General features: G+C 38.3%; 2 protein-coding genes across 5 annotated transcripts in view; both read right to left on the bottom strand.

The window, feature by feature from the left end:
- C4H4orf50 (chromosome 4 C4orf50 homolog) overlaps positions 1-11,538 on the bottom strand; it is an 80,542-nt gene extending 69,004 nt beyond the window's left edge. The window contains exons 1-5 of the mRNA XM_051618305.1: positions 11,270-11,538; positions 7,922-8,060; positions 5,300-5,983; positions 885-999; positions 15-136 (exon numbers count right to left, since the gene is read on the bottom strand). Coding sequence (XP_051474265.1) covers positions 15-136; positions 885-999; positions 5,300-5,983; positions 7,922-8,060; positions 11,270-11,538 — 1,329 coding nt within the window. The remainder of the gene's footprint in view (positions 1-14; positions 137-884; positions 1,000-5,299; positions 5,984-7,921; positions 8,061-11,269) is intronic.
- The window catches only part of JAKMIP1 (janus kinase and microtubule interacting protein 1), a 122,534-nt gene continuing 113,018 nt past the window's right edge, over positions 11,340-20,855 (bottom strand). For 3 of the 4 annotated variants that reach the window (XR_007889484.1, XR_007889483.1, XR_007889485.1), the window contains exons 20-23: positions 18,169-18,234; positions 15,387-15,431; positions 12,665-14,805; positions 11,340-11,421 (exon numbers count right to left, since the gene is read on the bottom strand). Coding sequence is in view for 1 of the 4 variants with exons in the window: in XM_051619567.1 (XP_051475527.1) it covers positions 14,773-14,805; positions 15,387-15,431; positions 18,169-18,234 (144 nt within the window). In the remaining 3 variants the exon portion in view is untranslated. Of the gene's footprint in view, positions 11,422-12,540; positions 14,806-15,386; positions 15,432-18,168; positions 18,235-20,855 lie in introns of those variants that run through there. The other variant, XM_051619567.1, reaches the window with a different exon arrangement.

Genomic DNA, 20,855 nt, shown 5'->3' on the forward strand with positions numbered 1-20,855 from the left:
ACTTCTTTTCTCACCTGCTCAATCTCAGCTGGACCAACAACTTTTGCAAAGGTACTGGAATTGTGTTCCAAAACTGGTAGTTCTTCTGGTAGTTCCTTCATCTGCTTTAGCCCATCACAGCTACCACCTGGTGGTTCTGTTATGGTAAAGCACTGGAAAAATGTAATGCCACTCCCAGATATTCAGAGGAAAAACAAACCCTAAAACACCAGACTACATTTTTTGAATAGAAAGGTATTTTAGTGAGAGTATGCTCAAAACTACCTTCTCTACCAGAAGCATATATCGCCAATGATGCACAGACAAGCATGACAATAAACAAGACAAAAAATTAACAAGAAAATATAAGTTTTAAGCTCTAAAATAAGGTTTATTTGGGGTTTTCCCCTAGTTCTTAAAGCATTTTAAAATGGAAAACATTTCATTACAGTGGGTAGATGAAAATGTATGGGTTACAATTAATGGTTAAAATTATTCAGTGCAGATCTGTATTTGGATATAGTGAAATTTGCTATAAAATTTCCATTAATATATGTTGGAAGAATTTACCTGGAACAATTTGCCAAAATCAGAGTTTTCACATTGTTTGGTCTAAAAAGAAAATCTGACTGCTGCACAGCATTCCTAAATGCTATACTTCACCAGGGACACTCCTCATCTCTGTAGCTTCTTGAAAATTCTAGGATTTCTTGAGAAAGCTCATATCGGAAAGCTACTATCATACTGGCAGATAGTTATTGCTTAACCTTCCCTAGATACAGTTTCCAGATTAGGAGATTTTTAGAAGATTTTGCACCCTCTAAGCCATGCACACCAGAGTAATGAAATCATCTTCACATTTATTGCACAGAAATGAAAGCAAAAATTCCAAGTTTCTTTCATACCAGATTCTTTAGCAGGTAGCAGCATAACTGGAGTTTGTGTAGCTCTGCTTCCTAGTGAATCCAAAGCTGCTCCACATTTTGGATGTTGAACATCATCCTGGATTAAATTTCCATTCTTAATGGAACAGGAGGAGAAAAGAAAAAAAAAAAAAGCCAACATAGAGTGTTTGTGATATGAAAAACCTACACATAAACTTCCTTTGTGAGTTTACATTCAAAAGACCCGTTATTTCATTATAATTGCTATTATGTCACACAATTTTCTCATTCCAACATTTTCTAGTGAATGTAGTGGTTTTAAACTTCCCCCTGATGTTTTCCTCATACTTTACCATGCATCAAGGAGAAAATCTGTGTAATAAGCATATAATATGTCAGATCACAGATGGAAACTTACCAGAATAGAGACTAAATTATATGCTCACGAACAAAGAGAATAGAAAGTCCAATCAAATAGAGAATGAGACTAACAGTTCAGTGCTCAGCTACAAAGACAAGTGTTCCTAGGTTGGAAGAATTCAAAGTAGAATAATATTTCAAAAATATTTTTTTCCATTCATAATTTAATTACAGATTTCATATTCTGTTCTTGACATTTATCTTGATTCTCTGACTGAATTTGGAAATTGTGACAATTTCTGGTGCCACGTAGATACCCTTATTGCTTGATACACAACAGGTCACATTTCACGGCTACAGGGCAGCAAACAAGCCGACACAGTCATGTTTGTCTTCCTGCACTGCTCTGCATCAAATGCCCACAGAAAACAAACTTGGTCCCTTTGGGCTGAACTGCAGCTTTAAAATCACATATACATGGGAAAGGCAATGACTGCAAAGTCTTCAGTCTATTGAGAGTCAGAAAAAGCCACTGGATTACAAATGAGAATAATTTTGATTTCACCCCAAGTCAGTTGCCCGATTAAAGTGCTCTACCCTGAGATCTTGACTGGGATGCATGACTTGAGTGGAAACCCCTACACTTCCAACATTTGTACATTTTCTCAGTAACACTGAAGCTAAAGTTAAATCCTTGGAAAACACTCATTCCTTCCCTGCAATTTTGCCTTCATTTCTTCCCAGATATCTTTTCTTTATTGATATGTGTGTTCTGTCAAATGAAAGTTACATAAAATTATGTTAAAGATACAATGTTTGGATGCCAGAAACATCATAATGGGAAAACAAGAGCTCAGCTGTCATGTGAAAGCTGTAGAAAGGTGCATCACTTGATGTTTCATACTTCTCCTTTATCAACACCTTCAACAGACCCCTAACATTCACATCTCAAAACTGCCTGGTAAATCAAGATGCAGCCACATGGAATCAGGTGCTTTTTCATGTATTTTTCATTAAGACACAGACTGCAATTAGAATACTGCAGACAGGATCCTGATACCAAGTTTGGAAACAGAGATTTTCCACAAGATTTATGTGACTACACCTCTCTGTGAGATGCAATTCACCTTTACAGTACCAGAACAAAACACCTAATTGGATCTGATGTTACTGCATGAAGATGCAATAATGACTAAGGCTAGTTTTCAAGAATAACTGATGTGCTTGGCAATTGAATGACACAGTCATACCATAGAGATGTCACAGGAGTCTGATAAACCTGTCTTCACAAACTACTTTTTTCCTGGCTGTGAAATAGGAAAATTATCTTATTCACTCTTTCACTGAAAAATTATATGCAAGCAGCTTTCCAGAAAAGTAATGGCATGAAAATCTTTCTTGTCTTGCACACAATGTATCATTTCTAAAGATGTTGGTGGCGTATGATGAGCTCAAATAGGATTTTCCTTGTAATTATATATGTGCTGATTTTGGCTGGGATACAGTTCGTTTTCTTCATGGTAGCTATAAGGCTGTGTTTTGGATTTGTGCTGGAAATAGTGCTGCTAATACAGAGAAGTTTTTTTTATTGCTGAGCAGAGATTACACAGTGTCAAGGCCTTTTCTGCTCCTCACCCCACACCACCAGCAAGCAGGCTGGGAGCACATAAAAACTTGGGAAGGGAGGCAGCTGGGACAGCTGACCCCAACTGACCAAAGGGCTATTGCACACCATATGATGTCAGGCTCAGCATACAAAGCCAGAGGAAGAAAGAAGGGGGAGACATTTGGAGTGAGAGTGTTTGTCTTCTGAAGTCACTGTTATGTGAGAGGAAGCCCTGCTCTACTGGGGATGGCTGAACATGCACCTGATGAAGGGAAGCAATGAATGAGTTCCTTGTTTTGCTTTGCCTGTGTGTGCTGCTTTTGCTTTAACTATTCAACTGTCTTGACCTCAACACACGAGATTCCTGCTTTACCCCATCCCAACCGGGGGGAGTGAGCAAGCAGCTGCATGGGGCTTAGTTGCCAGCTGACTCTTGAATACTACAAGATTAAGGTAATGAGATTAGGAAATTCTATGTGAATACATGCTATTAAAACACAAGATGAGAAAAAGCTCTCTTCAGTTTTACAGTACAACACCAGATGTCTCCCTCCTCCATTTATCATATATACTGAATTTTTTCCCTGCTATCTCAAGTCATTTTGTACAAGAAAAAATCCAAGTGAATTAGCAGCAGTAATGCAAGAAGAGGAAAAGACAACCAGAAAAGCAGGAGGCACAAGATTTGATGCTGCTGATACTACATGCAGCATTTAAAGAAGACAACTTACTGTGCAACAGACTAAAGTAAACCAGTTCAACACAAATTATGGCTTGTTCATTTACACCACAGACTGGGTAATTGAGACTCAGTAAGTTCTTACGACAACACAGCTGTAAATTAAAACTTAGAAAAGAAATGGTTAGAAAACTTTGTGTAGAGGAAAATAATAACCTTTTATTAGAATACAGCATAGAATTAGAGAGATTTGGCTCTGTTTCTTGAACACTTTTTGGATAAGTCTCACACAAATATTAAGTTTATTATCTTGCTTTCACATTTTCACATAACACAACATATACTTTCTCCTTTTCTCAAACCAATAGTAACTCTCCGCTACTTCTTCCCTGGCTCTGAAAGTCCTCACTCCTCTTGATTTTAGCTGTGCAGTCCCTCATAGTGCACTTGGTTGTAGCTGTATACAACTGAGTGAAAGTCCCTCTAGAAATCTCTTACCATATTTTCAAACCTTATCCTTTTCTCAAGAAAGAGTGAACTCTCTAGTTAAAATAACTGTAGCAATGGTTCAGGCTAAGTATAAAAATAAGCAGCAGCAGTCAGTCCTCCTGCTACATCAGGGCAGCTACAGAGACACTTGTGGTGAGGCACAGCTTCCTAGCTCTGCACAAAGGTCACCCAAGTACTGCCAGTTACTCCAGGATATCTCTTTCTCTCACACATAAAGACAACCTACTGGAGCTTGCTTCTTTGGGACTGTAGAGCCACTAATGGTTCAAAACCACCATGTCTGCAAAGGCAAGTTCAACCAGCAGGTTAAAAACTTTGTCCTTATTTCTTCTACCTTTTACAGATTAAAGATCCTCTCTATCTCCTCCCAGTTCTGGAAGCACTCACAGTCTGATTGTCCTCCTGTACTACAGGGGTTTTGCTCATGCCCATTACCTCTCAGTCAATGGAAGTTATAATCAGGAAAGTTCCTGGGATTTCAGGTCACCATCTGAATGGAGCAGCTGAGTGTGAAGCTTACATGATTTCACTTTTTTAAACACATACTCAGAATAAAAGTACCCGCCACCTCAGTGCCTAAAGAATGAAACTTGTTTGAGTCCTCTCTGTGGAAAGCATTGTTCTTTGTCAGTAAAATGAATTGGCAGAAGCTGAATGCCATCTTACAGCATATGCAGAGCTTTCCCATGCAATGCTGGAGTGAACTGCTTGGAGCAAACAAGTCCTATTCAGTGTATTCAGGGCATGTCACAATGCTATGGAGCTGCATAGCATCAAATATGTCAACTCACACCCAGTCATGAGTAGTGTATCCATCTTCTCCCATTTATCATTACCCTGAAAATCTCATAGACAATATTTGTTGTCAGCTGTGCTTTTTTCTTCAGCATTTGAGCATGAATAACACATGAAAACTCACCCAACCTTATATGTATTTCTCCACTGAATGGTGTCCATGAGACAGAGGTCTCAGAAGTTCTAGGCTCTGCTTCTAGTGCCAACTAAAACTTTTGCCTTGAGCACATAACTTACAAATTGAAGGAAATAAGATCTGTAAAGTGTCCTCAGTGTGCACCTACTAAAAGTTCTGATGCAATGAATCTCCTGATATTGATTCCAGTGAGTGTGAATTAGACACTGTGAAGTAGTAAGGCATGAACTGTAATAAAGGAAACAAATACAGGAAGGAAAAACCCTTACACCTGCATCTCTAATGACAAATGTAATCCAGGGTGAAATAAATATAAAAGCTAATTATTAAAAAGCCTTCTTTTTACTTACCGGGTCAAAAATATGCAGTCTTGTAATTCGAGAGTACCTTTCTTTCTTCTTTTTAAACTTCACCTTATTTTGATCTTTTAAAGACTGGTTCTCATCCAAAAGCTCTTCTACTTTTTCCTGTAGTTTGATTTCAGATAATTTCAGATTATAAGCATGATGGCAAGAATCTTCCAATTTTTTCCTGAGGAAGTCTTCTGTGTCCTGGGAGAACTGGAGTTCACTCAGCAGGTCTGCCTGTGCTCTTCTGTTATTCTCCTCTTTTTCCCTTAAAAACTTCAGATTTTGCTGAAATGTCTCAAGATGGCTTTTCATGTCATGCTCCACATTTTCAATGCAAGTTTTCAACTCCATTAGTTCCATGTCAGAGTGTTTATACCCCTGAGTCCCACTAAATGATGATTTCAGCTTCTGTTGCAGATACTGCACCATTCCCTCTTTTAACTCTGATGCCAAAAGAGCAATATGGGCACTAAGATCCAGAACTTGCTTTTCCAGCCTAGATATCTCACCCTGAAGGTAACATTCCCTTTCTCTCAGCACTGCTGTCTGTTGTCTCTGCCTTTGTTTGTAGTGCTCAAAATACTCTGACTGGCTTCTTACTTCATCTTCTTTTGTCTTCAGCTGCTCCTGAAGCCAATGTAATTTTTTCTTTTGCTTCTTCTCTGAGTTTTCTTGGTTTTTAACCTAGAATTTCAGTGAGTTTTATGGTTAACATCTTGGTACTAAATCTCCCCTTATAATTTTTCTTGATTTTGCAATAATTCTGCCCTTGTTTTCTAAAAACTCAGGAATTACTTAAGTAGAAGTTTTTACAGCCAGTAAAATCCTGCATTTAGAGAAAATCTGTTTTGTCATTTCAGCCATCACTGAAACATCACCGTAGGAAACAAACAAACAAACCACAAAATCACTCACATCTACTGCTACAACGAATACAGTTTTTAAACACTTTTTTTTTTTTTGCATGTTCTACCAAATAAAAAAACACCTTTGAAATGGAATGTACACAGCCAGCTCTGAACTATAAAGCAACAAATCCTTAACACTAACAGTAGCATAGCACTGAGATGCTACTAACAGAGAAGCTGTGGTTCCACTATAGAAAACAGAAGACGAGCTTTCCAGAGACCAAGCTTTTGCCCTTTGCCCCTTGCCCCTCACCATACCTGTCATCTGTTTTTATGAACTCTCCTAGAAATGGAGAAAGGAACAAATGCCTTTTGAATCAGTTTGAGAAAGACTTTGGTATTTTCATTTGTGCCAAAATGTGTTTGAACACAGAGACACACAGAGATGAAAGATGTCAATGAAAAACAGAGGGGGCTTTCATGACTCCCAGACACCCCTTGTTTTGAGCAGAGTAAGAGCCACCGGTATCATCGTGGCAACTTCCAAACAAGACTGAAGGCACAGAGACATTACTGTATTTCTTTAAGCACTTCTTCAGGTCAGTCTTTTTGATCTCCAGTATTTTCCTGCCTGAAGGGTTCACTGGCAAGGACAGGGCAAGAGGAACACTAAGCTGAAGTGCTATGCAAATTCAGGTAGGTGTGGGATAATGGTTTGGGTAATTGCTAACAGGAATACATGTGTGTCTAAGCTTCTTGAGTCTTAAGATTTTATTTTTAACTTAAATAAAAGCAACAACCATTGTTTATACTTATGAGTCATACTACATAGTACTAGCAACCTGTAAGATTATTCAACTTTGATTTCAAATGTTGAGACAATGAAAGTGTATCTTTTGATAAACAGAATAAAAAGACATTGGTACACTGTAGACTAGGTGAAACCGCCCATTGCATGACTTATCAGCCAACAGCTGACCTTTCTGATGTAAAACACTTAAGAAGTATTAGCACTTGGGAGAACTGAAGGCTTTTCACTACAGAATTGACTGTTTCAAAGAGATGCAGTGAAGAGGGAGTTGCAAGGGCACTCAACCAGCAGTAGGACCTTCTAGGCAGCAAGGGAGCAGGTCAGCTTGCTCCAGGGGAGGACAGTGCAGAGGAGAGCTTGCACCAGCTGGGCTCTGCAGGGGGTTGGCCCATATGGCAGGGCATCACAGGAAAGAAGGCAAGACCCAAACCTGCCTGGGAAAGCTGGAAGAGGACACAAAGCTAAGCAGGATGCTGAAAGTGGATACAAGAGCAGGTACCGTCCAGCTTGAAAATGTGGGATCAATTGAAGAGCCAGATGATGGGCTGAGCAGCTGCATTGTGTACAGAAAGCAGGCTGTGGTAGCTGTGTTGTGCTGCTGTATCATGTACGGAAGAGGAAAAAAATTGCTTTATTATGGGGCTAGAAAAATAAAGTCTGACTTAGGGAGAAGGAGTATACTGATTGGGGTCTGGGGAGAAAGAAGGAAGCAGGAACATGTATCTCAAAGATTAAGGCTCTAAATTAGAGGAACAGTGGCAGTGCTGTCAAAAGCATCAGAGGAATAGAAAGTGGGGAAAAAAAGGAACCAAAAAGTTCTGATTCCACAGGTTCTAGAAAAAGAGAAAGGCTGAGAGGATTTATTGCTAATTATCAGAGAGTTCACTGCAGATGAGACTGACTTACAAGTTATTACCACAAAGAGAGGCTAAACTAGGTCATTTGAAACAATATCCTCCTCACCAAGTTGATTAAGTCCTCACGAATGTCTCGCAGTTTCCCTTTAACACGCACATTTGCATTTTCAACTTGGTGCAACTTCACATTTAGTTCATCAATGGTCATAAGAAGTGTTTTGTGTGACAGCTCCAGATCCTTCATCCTGTGAAAGTGAGCATAAAGATCTTGGGCTAATTAAATACCATACAACATACTTACAGATGGATAAGCAGTCATCAGCAAAGCATCAATTTATCTGTATTTTTCCACTGTCTCCCAAGAATCAAATAGTAACAATCAATTGAGATAACGATGATGAACGAGGGGAGGAGGGAGGGAGCGTAGGTCCACTCCAGCCGCTCACACATGTATGGCTCAATCACACGTACTCGTTGCGAAATCAAGATTCTAAGCCTATAAAACAAGGGGCTGCAATGGTGGGCTTTGGGAGTTTCCTTGACACCAACTATCGACACTGACCCTCCCCTGTTGGCTGGAACAATTATGTTGGATCCAGGACCGGTGATTTTCCTGTCCCCTTTATCTCTCTCTTTATCGCTCATCTCCCCTTCCCACGTCCCCCCTGCCCAACCCCTTCCTCTCACTTTTTTCTTCTTATCCCCCTTTCCTTACTTAATATATATATGCAAGTGGTTTTGTTTAGGTTGTTCAATATTAACTCCTACTAGTGTAATAAATGTGTTATTTGGTATAAACAGACCTTGTGTGTCGCTGCACCTGAATCTGATCATGGGGTATTGGACAGTCGAGCTTTTACTTGGACTGTCATACATTTACTGTCTCTGGGAAAAGACCACGTCTGAGAGAAGGATTTTGGGCCCAGCCACACCTGAGCTCCTCACTGAAGGAAGTCTAGAAAGCAAGGGAGTTCAGACCTAATCTCCCTGGGCTGCCAGTCTGAGCTGTGACACGTACAGGACTGGATCCAGCTGCACCCGGGCTCCTCTATTGCAGCAGGAGCTTAGAAAGCAAGGGGGTCCAGTTCTAACCTTCCTGGGTTATTAAATGCGGGCCATGTCAATAGGACATAGGGAATGGTTTTAAACTGAAAGAGGGTAGATTTAGATTAGACATAAGGAAGAAATTCTTCACCGTGAGGGTAGTAAGGTGCTGGAATAGGTTGCTCAGGGAGGTGGTGGAAACCCCCTCCTCCCTGGAGGTGTTCAACGCCAGGTTGGATGAGGCTTGTGCAGTCTGGCCTAGTGTGAGGTGTCCCTGCTCATAGCACGGGGATTTGAACCTGAAGATCTTTAAGGTCCTTTCCAACCTTTACCATTCTATGCATCTATGATTTTATGAATAACAAACACTTAATTCTTAACAAGTCTACTGGGAGTTGCACATTATGCTAGAAACCCTCAAAACTATTAAACACAATGTCTATGTTCATTCTCTCTCTGCTGGCTTAATTTGAAAGCCATTTGCAAGATTAATGTTTACTGAAGCTTGGCTTGGCATGCTCCCTGAAGTAACAATTTACCATAAAGACAAGCACAACACTTCGGTCTCTACATATATTTGATCACTGGGTTTTGCTAGGTTCACGGTTAGCAAATAGAAATTTTATAATGGTGAAAATTTGCTTCCAATCACAATTAAGATCACAGGTAGCCTGTGAGTAACTGTGTTTTACTGACTGAAGGGAAAACACCTTACTTTGCAGCATACCTCCCAGTGGGTACTGAAAGCTATAATGCAAAACTGTAGTGACTTTGTCCACAAAGCCAAATACAGGTTTGCCTTGCCTGTTGCTGTTAAAATGGTAGTGTAGGACAATGTGGTGTGATGTGATGGGGGTTATTCTACGTAGGAGGAATACCTAAGATAATCTTATGATGGAAAGCTTCATGTTTTCCTTTAGGCTTTCCTTCCCTTTTCAGCCTACACATCATTTTCTTAATGCTTTAACTAGCTGAGATTTCCAAAACATCTTTTTCTTGCTAAGGAAAATTTTCCCTAGTATCTCATCTCCTGTGGCAAGTACTAGAGCCTCCTTTTTTCTCATCTCAGAGATGCACCCATTACCTCCTGTGCCCCCCAGGACTGTGCTCTATTGCATCTTCTTCCTTGAATTTCTTCATTCAACAGTCTTTCAGTCGGCTCCCCTGCTCATTTCTGTCTTCTGACTTTGTCTTACTGCCCCTACCTGCCAAAATTTCCTGCTACCTCTATGCCAGCATGCCAACACTACCTTCATTCAAAAATCTCACATGAAAACATATTTCTGAAGCAACAGAATTAAGGCAGAAAACACATCATCAAATTACCTATTCATGTATCAAAGTGAACCAGATGAGGTCCTCCCATCTCAGCCACTACATATTCTAATACTGGTATCAAAGGAAAACAGGGCACATCAGCCCAAAACTCTGCCCTCACTAGGTACAGCTACTGACTCTGCTTCTCTGTTTTTCCTCATAGTTCTGCCTTTCATATCTTTCCTCATCCGTGCTTCAGACCCAAGAACTTCAGGCACAGGATTTCTTTCCTTGCTACTAGCTGCCCAGGATCCCTGAAAATGGCCATCTTATATCCTAGGTGGGTTTCAGCTGGTCATTTGCTCTCCTTGAACTGTTCTATCATGCTTTGTTTGGTTTGGTCTTAAATAAAGTTCTTCCTGTCTTCCTCTTCCTGAAATGTTTGTTAAAATACGCCTATTCCTATGAAAGCTTCAGTTTAAAAAAAGATTCTTTATTCTTTTGACAAAAAAACAATTATTAAAATATTTCTGGGCAAATCCCCCAATGAATCAAAGCAATTAAGACATTATACAAATCACTATTTTGAATGCCATTTATATTTTCTATCCTTTTAACTATTTGGCTTTGTTTAGAACAGCACAGTTGCTGACTATCCAAACCATGATCTTACTATTCTAGTCAACCACATAATTAATGCTTAAAGGTAATTTTAGCTACTGTATTGATCAGCATTAACATACTTAAACTAGATGAAGCTTTCTGAAACAAGCAATTAAGTCTCAAATTAAAAGGAAAGGGGTATATTTTACCAGCAGAATATACAGAATGTATAATAATAATATAAGAGTGAAACACCCTAAGAAAGCTGTGTGGTTATTTGCAACAAGATTTTAGACCATGCTCTACATCTGATTTAAATAACAAAAAACTGAATAACACATTCTTATTCTGACAGTTACACGAAACACTTCTACATGCATCTTATCAGGCACCCTAAAAAAGCCCAAAGTATTTCCTTTAGCTAGTTTTGCATGTATCATTTGACAGCCAGTTCATGGGGCAAAGGGAAGATTACTTTTGTTACATCATATTATTTCTGAATGTAAAAACCCCATGTTAATTTTGAATGCAAAAAATCCTTTTTATTTACCTGTTTCTTAGGACAGAATCTGACTCCACATAGTCCTCTAGAACACCTTTCAGTTTTTGTTTCAACTCTTCAAGCTCTTTTATTCTGAGGTTCAAATTCTCTTCTCCAGCACTGTCTACTTGTTCATCAGGTACGCTTGCATCTTCTAATTCCTGGAAAACCCAGGAAGTATCAATTTTAACATTGAAATTCAGAATATCAATCCCTTCATTACTGGGCATTTTAATACAGTAACAAAATTCTTGTTCTCTCCCAGATGAAGGATCCATGATGAAGAAACCTAACTAGGTTCTCAAGGTACTGCGGTCTAAGCATGCAGTGTAAGAGTCTCAGCCTCTGATGATCAAATGAACAGTCCTTCTCAACTCTGAACACATTTATTATTTATGAGAGAGTCTCATTTCATCAGCCCCAAAGTAATTCAGCATGTCTGAAAGGAGTTGCAGTTCACTACATGAGATCCCCATAAAAGATTCAGTTAGATAAATTAATCAAGAAATTAGGTATTGGTTCCACATAAGACTAAAGAAGGATATTTCCTATTCAAAAGGCAATCTACAACTATTTTAGAGAAACATTCAGTATATTTAACTGGTATTCTGGAATTCTGCATTTAGTATTTTACTTAAAAGTCTCGTTCACCTCTGATAGGTTACAAAACCATGCCCCAAAGGAATTTTTAAACTTGGGTTTGGGAAGACAGGCTGAGTTTGGTTCTTTTCCTTTGCCTCTATTAGCAATAGCTCTAAAAGTTCTTGAGCCTGCAATTCACTTCATTTACATGGTCCTGTAACTGGCATCTGTGAAATTCCTTTACTCTTGCTACATTTGTATTGATTTGGAATTGGATCTGTAACCACTCAGAAAATAATGCCATTTATAATATATCTTTTTGGTAAACAAATGCTGAATGTGCAAAGTAGAAGAAAGAAGTGATACTTATTTTTGCCACTGAAGAGTAGAAAACAGCATAAAATCAGTGCAAAAAAGAACAAGAAGCCAGTTAATCTCTTATTAACTCATGTTTTGATATGTGCTATTTATGCATATAGTGAATTATATAAAATTTTATCATTCACTACAGGCAGATGATTTAAAAGCTGTCACAGAATGTGAACATAAGGCCCAACATTTTGCATGGACTGCATCTAGTCAGTAATACACTGTGCCTGCTCCCAGCTCTGTAATTGATACCAAGATGCAATAGATAGTAAGACTGGAATGTTACACTCAGTTTTCCCTAACTACAAATCCTGCTAGCTCAGCGCAGAATAAAACCATCATCAATGTCACGGAAAACATCACCCAAACCAGCCAGTTTCTTTGAGAAAATTGTCACATGTGAACTACAATGTAACAAAGCACACAAAAATAAGAAGACAAAACCGCTCCTACCTTTCCTGCTTTGCAACGAGACCACCTCCTGTCTCGGCAGTGCGCTTACCGCTGCAGCCACATGCTCTGACCATCCCATGTTTGTGCTTATAGTTTCATTCCAGAAGCAGTGATGAGCAAAACTATATCTATGAGGATAAGGTGCTGTTTTGTCAAGTGAATCACACTTCATAATTTCTGCTTCCTCATCAGCACCTGGTTTGGTTACCTCAAGATCTGTGTATCTCCAGTTATGGCCCTTCTCTTGAAAGTAATGCCAAAACTCTTCCTTTTGCAGGGAAGACCTAATTTTTCCACATTCTGTCATCACACCACTAAAAGGTTTAAATAGAACATGAAAAATCTCTATTTGAAAACACATTCTCTAAATGCTTGTTCCTTCTGAATAACATTGTGTGAGCAACACATTCTTTTCGGGATCAAGTTTCCAAATTTCTGCATGATCCCTGTTTCCAGTTTAAGTTGTGCTTTGTACCAGGAAACAGGGCTATTCAGACCCTCACACAAGCCACAGTTTGCTGCATCTGTCTGAGTTAATCTTGTGAAGTGCCTCAGTTCCTTCAGCAGGTAAATGATTTTGTCTGGTGATTCTTTGTGAAGAGTATATCTCTGGTTTTACTTCAGAGCCAAAAATTTATCTGAGAAAACTGGCTTCTTTTGAGGTTAATTCCTGCACCTTCAACAGTTAGATATTCAGTTGCTATGACAAATCTTTTCCTCAGCTTTCTTTGCACTGCCTTGATCATTCTTTGCCTTCTGTTACTTTTTTCAATGCTATTTTCCACCTTATCTGATGTATCATCGTAACCATCTTATTCCACTCTACATTCCCGCTGGAGTCCAGCGTGTCCATGGGAGCAGTCTTGTCTCTCTGTAGCTTTCTGTGTAGCCCTTTTAAGACAACGATGATAACCAATAAAATGTGAGGAAGGAGAAAGTTACCTTTTAACATTGTGCTCTTGATATTTTCAGCTTGCCTCAACATTCCAGAATTCAAATGATCTATTTCTTCATATTGTTTTTCTAGCTATGAAACAATGAATTGCTTTTCCCTCTTTGAAAGAAAAGCATAATGTTTTTGGAATTTTTTTAAGCATTCTCCATCTTAAAGAACTCTTTGCAAAGTTCATTTATTCAATCTGTGCTTTGCCCAGAATTTTTCTTGCAGTTCAGATGGTCTTCACTGCGTTTATGTACTACTGCTGCTTGAGGCTGTGCCATTTTTGCTTCTTAGTAGTTAACGGTGGGCAATATTATAATCCTTTTATTTTGCCTGGGAGGGTACAATTATTTCAAAATATTTATTTCCATTTATTTCTCTGCTTATCACATTCCTCTGCACGAAAAAAAGTCACTCTTTTTTCTAGAAGAGATAGCTCCATTCCCTTTTCCTGACCTCTCAGGCCATCTCAGGATGTTTCATTGTCCCAGTGCCATTGTCACAAGTTATTGTCCTAATTTTCAAGAAATATTCAAAAATAATTTCTCCCATTCAGTTCTTACGCACTTCAAGTTTTTTTGGTTCAATCTACCATCTCACCTTTCTCCAAAACTCTCCTCTACTCCATCTGTGGATTTCCAACTTATGAACTTAATATGAATTTTACCACTGTGGGGTTGTAAATCTCTTATATTTCCAACTTTGAACAGTTTTTTTCCTGTCAGGTATTCACTATAGAGAACTTAATGTCCAACATTTAGCTTTTTTTATATAGATATTAAAAAGGAGATTCTGTGTTTCCTGGGTGAAATGCAAACCACATTTGTTGAAAGCATGCAGTATGGAGACAGAGATCTCAGTACTGTAAGAAAACCATTTGGTAGATAACAGTTCACACAGCAGCCAGTAATTGCACTTGTCATTTTTTCAGCATTTGATCGGTGTGAAAGTGAAAATTCTGCTTAGATTTTTTTTTTTTCAGTGTTTCTGATGTGCTGGTCGTTATTTGATTATTAAATCATTCCAGCTTGAAGCTATATCTTTACAAAAATCTCTAAATTAAATTCAGATATTTTTTAGCTTCAAGTATTATGCAATCTGTTTTATGAAAAAAATGCACCAATTTAAAACCGCTCAATAAGTATTTTCTATATTTTTGCACGTGGACTCAGCTGTTCACTCCATAGGTTCTTTTAATAGCCTGTATACAAAACAAAAACAGAAACCAAAAACCAAACAAAATAAAAGTCTGGTGAGCTTTAGACAGACAACATTAATTTAGAAATAAATGTTGACATCCAACGTTAAACCCACAGACACCAGTCTCTAAAAGTTTGATGTAAGCTTCAAAATTAAATAAATTTTTATTTTATTTTCTGCATGGGTGATGATGCTTATGAAGCTTTTTAGAAAATAAAACTGAAAACCAAACCCTGTTTGCCACCTCTCTGTCCTGCATGACAGCAGGTAGGATCCTACAGCAACAGATGAATTTTTAGACAAAAGGTACCTGCTCTGAAGAACTGAAAAGCACCCACTGCAGTTAAGGCAGTTGGTATCTCAGAATGTAAAATCATTTCTTATTGAAAACCCAATGATCTTCTGTAGAAATCTAGGAAGATAACTTAAGGCGTCCAAGTTGGATTTTCTATGGGACTCTTTGTGCAAGAAGGATCAGTATAACCTTCCCCATAGTTTCAGGGTCTTACAAAGACAATGCACAAAACATGGCAAAATATAAGAGTCGTAAATTGAATACAAAGAAATATAAAGAATACCAACCACACATCTTGGATCATTTGTGTCATCAAGGCCACAGAATGAATGCTAGTGAAAAAAACAAAAAAAGGAACAAAAACTATAACATAAGATCAAAATAAAATGAGGAAAAAAGAAAAGAAAAAAGATGTAAGATATGTAATATGAAATCCAGTGACATTACATTACAGCAGTTAGTCTTACAGCAATGCTAATTGAGTTGATCTCGAAGAGAGACACAGTATACCAATCATACTCTAAAAAGGGGTTACAGGGTTCAAAATAGAGTATTTGAGGGCAGCTTCACAAACTAACATTTGTGGATTATGTAACTTCAGAAATATTAGGCTTGACTTTGTGACCCAGTTAAGCAAGTACTTAACAATCACACACCTGAAAGCTTTCCTGAACCAAGACTTACCAAGCCAAGGGCACAAACGAAATACAACTTAAACAGGAGAGAATCAGGTATAAAAAAAAAAACCAAACATGTGGTAAACAGCCCTTGTTCCTTATGTATCAACTCACAGAACAAAACTGAGATTTTACATTATTCTTTGGTACAGCCTTCAGAATCAGGACAGTTTGCTGAAGAATCTATAGGGCAAAAATACTGTCATACTTATTTTCTCATTTGACAGAATTTTACACAGAACTTAAGAATTGCATCCATTCCTAAATGAAAATAAAAAGCAATACTCGTGACACAGTAACTATAAATGGTGCATTGCCCTGAGCTATGACCAGCAATGAGGCTCAGATATAAATACTGCTCTTCCTTCAGAAGCATAAAACTCCTCTCCACGAGCTATTACTGTGTTTGTATCAGCAGCATATATGTGTCAGTCTGCACACACTGACATTAGACCCTCAGAAGAACAATGAAGTAGAAGTGTATCATTCAGTGATTCTCTGACAAAACAGTCTTCCCTCAGACACTCAAATGCAGAATGGGATTTAATCCCATGGAAAAAAAATATTAAAATGCAAAGCAGATAGAAGGAAGCCCTCCACCCATCCAGGAGCTGAAGTATAACAGAAAACGATGAAGCCTTTTTGAGGTCTCCTGCTAATGTAAGATTAAGGCAAAGAGAATGTTAATCATTTTAACTCATTACAAGCTTTCTGCTAAGCTTGTGATTAAGCTTTTCCCCATCCACTGCACTGACGAACCAGGACAGATGATACTTCCATTTTCAAAATTAGCAGTCTGTCTAGTTTAATACCTACTCTGTAAATCACAATTGCAATGTATTAAAGGCTCACATTTTGACAACAGCAACATCTAAAGATTGCGATGGTTTAGAATAGGTGGATAAACACTAATATTTGCAGTAACTACCATGTAGAGATACCACTTGTCCCTCAAGCTTTCTCAGCCTGAGGACTTAATGGTAGCACCCCAGACACCATTGGCTGTTAGGCAGAAGCAGCCTCTGCCCAGGGCAGAAGAGGACAAAGGCAGCAAAAGAGCCCTTTAAGGGGTGGATACTGCCCAGGTTTCTTTGCTCATGGACACAGGGATCACTCCCCTCCTGAGGGCTGCAGGCAGACTAGCCCCAGCCAGAAGTAGTGGGAGTGATGTAAAGTATCAGTTACCTACAGCAGCAGACAGCCCAGCTCCTCATGGCTCTTCCACAAACCTAGCTGGATATCATAGTTCAAAAAGTGCAGGACAAGGTACTGCAGAGAGGAGACAACTACTGTGGGAGCAGAATGGGCCAAGTAAGCTGCTGAGGGAATTAGAGTAGCTGCTAGAAGTGCAATACTAGCAGAAGGTGACACAGGGAGGACTGTCACATCCTGAGAGCAGATGAAGGGACACCAAGATTAGTGAAGGGTGAGAAAGACACCTTCCCACATCCAGCATGCTGCTCCCAAAGCCTCTCTCAGCTCTGCAAACCCCAGACGTCTTCCAGCTCCCATTCAGAGTCCTGCAAAAGCCTTCCTTTTGCTCTTTTACCCCATTCTGATCCCAAAAGAAACAAACAATCACTGAAAACTCTACTAATGTTTCCACTCCGTGCAGCAGCAGGTTTGTGCAGGATTAGGTACCCATATGTACTGCAGAAAATGAAACAGAGATGATGTGACTCACCTTGGGATTCTGGCACTGCTTTATCAAAAGCAACATAAGTAAAACATTTTGCTGGAGCTTAGAGAAAGCCTCATTGTCAACTCATGCCCTGCAGAACAGCCTAAGCTCCACAGACCTTGAGCGCACAGTCAAGGAACCTTGTGCCATCTCCTGCCTGGGACCACAGTGACACAGACACATTTGCTGTCTTAAGTCTCGATCAGAGCTTCTTCAAAACAGGATAAAATTTAGATCCAGGATATTAATTTGGATCTTGTTTTAAATCAAAGCAAGAAATATTTTTCTGTTTGTCATATGCACCTAATTAACTTTTTTTTGTTTTACATTTTCAGTATTTGTAAGTTTTGCAAAGCAGTGGTATCCAAAGAACAGGGCTGAGCTCCCTGATTCTGTCAGAGACAAATCTTGGTGTTGCTTCGTGATCTAAACCACAGCAAATCCTCCTTCTTCTAGTCTAGTGTTTTTCCAGTGCTCGTTTCCTTTCATACTTAATGGGAAACCCAAGTAGCAAATAATTTTGAGCAGATTAGGGACAGAGCTTCATGCAGTAAGGACATGAACTTACAGTTTATGTCTCTTGTATTGAAACATTTTGTACAGATTTTGTTATATAAGGTTAAGCACTATTAATATCAATGTAACAGGAAAAAATAAATCAGTATAAAAAAATAATAATAATCCTTTGCCATTGTACAGGCACTTATTTACCTTTTCCTCAATTTCTTTGAGTTGCCTCTTTTGAAGTTCTATTTTATCTTCTAGTTCTCGAATACGCTGGAACAAAAAAAAAGCAAAATATAAATTATAATATCTCATTTGAAAAGTGCATGACTCAAAAAGTTTATAAATTTCTTAAGAGAAAAAATGCCCACTATTAATGTAATACTTCCTTTACAGTTATATTAGGCATGTTCAAGGCAGGATTGCTCCACGTTTCCATGAAACCATGGAATTTTAAACAAGCTGCACATTTAGAACATCATACTTACCACCAGGAAGTCTAACCATCCACAGTCATTAATCAGAATTTTAACATATCCACACAGAAAATTCCAATTAGCACCAAAATTCTTAGAGGTGCAACAAAACTACTTTTTCCACAACTGCCAGGAGCTTTTCTTCTTTTCTAATTACCTAGTCAGCAGAGGATACTATTAAATTTAATCTTAACTCTCTATTTTCCTTTCCTATAAAACATGGCTATGTTTCTACCATATTCACACCATACCAGAAAAAAAGAGCATGCAGATTTTCAGTTAATCACAAAGATAACATCCAGAGATTCAGTTACATCCTATTACAAGAGTAACCTCTCACCAGATCTGGAGGGAATGTCTCCTTTAGCATAGTTCTCTGTATCTTTAAGGAATTTCTTGTTCAGTACCACAAGTGATCTTCAAAAATATGACTTGTTGCATCCACGTAGCCTCATCTTATTTATGTTCCCTTTTTTGCTTTCTAGAAGTTATTCTTCTTTTGGATTTTTTGTTTTGTTTAGTTTCTAATTTTCTAGGCTTCTACATTGAGAAGATGCATTTCATAACACTTTTAGCAAATTGTACTTCTTACTGATAAAGCAGGTCCATAATTTTTGTTTTGTTTTGTTTTGTTTTTGTTGTTGTTTTTTGTTTAATAGGCAGAAAAATGGGATCTCTAACATACTAACAGTGACTGGGAATCAAGGAGCAGCTTTATACTATCAGCTTTTTCCAGGATTAACTACCTGACCTCTGCCTGGCCTACAACGGCTACGGTCATTAACAGTTCCTGAACTTTGAAAGAGAAATTAAAATCTAGTCTTATTTCTACACAGAGTAGAAAACTTCCACTGTATCACACTGCATTGCTCTGAGATTTCCCCAGATAATATAAAAGCACAAATCAGGTTACTCTCATGTGACACAAGTGGATGCAGCTTTGCTGACAGAAACAAATGCCCCGAGCCTAGCTGTATTAATTTCACTTTTCCTCTATTACATTTGAATTGATTTATACTTCATCTACGCCCTGCACAAGGCAAGCCTATCTCTCAAGCAATCATCTTCATATACTGTATGTACCAGGAATATTACAATCACTATAAAAAGCCACGGGATGAGAAGCAGGCAGATGCAATCACCTCTGAGATCGCTGGTCCATCAGGTTACACTCCTCTTTCTCTCCCACTCATTTCAGTTATGCAGATTCCTACCTACAAGCACAGCCAAGATCTGAGTGACAGACTTCAACTCTCTGGGGGTCCTGCTATGCTCTGTTATAAAATTTGACGATGGTGAAATAAGTGGAGAGAAGCAGTATTTTTAAATACCACTTTCACCTTCAAGATGTATCATGTGAGATCTTTTTTCAACATCCACTGAGAACTTGCCACCAGAAAAAAATGAAAAGATAAAAGCCTCCAAACACCTTGTGGCTTTCTCAAGCAAGTGTTCTTTTGTAAAAGAACATGTTAATTAGGAAAAGATGGTATTTCTCAGATTTGGGAATTCCGTTAATTGAGTAAAAATTGAGATGTTATTATTCCCTTACGTATTTTTAATCTTTTCAAAATATTACAGCTATTCAGCTATTCTCTCTGGCTATTCAGAGTTATTTTTTTTTAAAAAAAAAAAGGGCTGAGGCTTCTGTTTTTCAATTCCCATCTATGACGCATCATAATTGTTAAACTTTGTGAGATGAAAGACAGAGAATAGTTTTAAGATGAGGAAATGTACAGTTTCCTAAAAATCAGTTTAAATACAAGACAACCTAGCCATTGAAAGAGAATATAAAATAAATAAAAAAAATCAAAATCCTCAAAACAACAATTTTTGTCAGTAAGACAGATGGGGTAGGGCAGATGTTTATATCTGTATGTGTAGACCTGTTCCAAACTTGCTGCTGAAGGATAACACGTTGAAGACAGCTGTGTTCAAATAGCTTGTTTTCCCCTTATATGATGGGCAATCACAGTGACAGCACATTTATGCTGCAAATGAGTAAGATTTTCTAACCAACTTCTTTACTACAGAAATTAAGAGTCTAAATTTAGAAAGAGTAGAATATGTTCTAAAACACAACCATGGTCTGCAATTTCCTATCAGGTGTCAAAGCCTGGTGTTGTTTACTTCTATCTGTTTACTTGCTTTCCCCTGGAGTGTTGCAGGGAGGATTATCCAGGACGATGAAGTGGGCATAGCTGTTCCCATCAATTTCCTCTGATTGCACAAGGTGAGCACTGCTATTTATATATCCTGAAAAATCTGATTTAACACATTTCTTTGCATTTAATTGCAGAGGTGGCCTTAAAAATATATAGATATATATGTGATATATAAGAAGGGAAAAAACCTTAATCTACATGCAGTAGTTAACACATAAAAATACTTTTCCATTGTGCCTATGTGCATTTATAG

Source organism: Apus apus, chromosome 4, assembly GCF_020740795.1.
Source record: "Apus apus isolate bApuApu2 chromosome 4, bApuApu2.pri.cur, whole genome shotgun sequence".
Lineage (NCBI taxonomy): Eukaryota > Metazoa > Chordata > Aves > Apodiformes > Apodidae > Apus > Apus apus.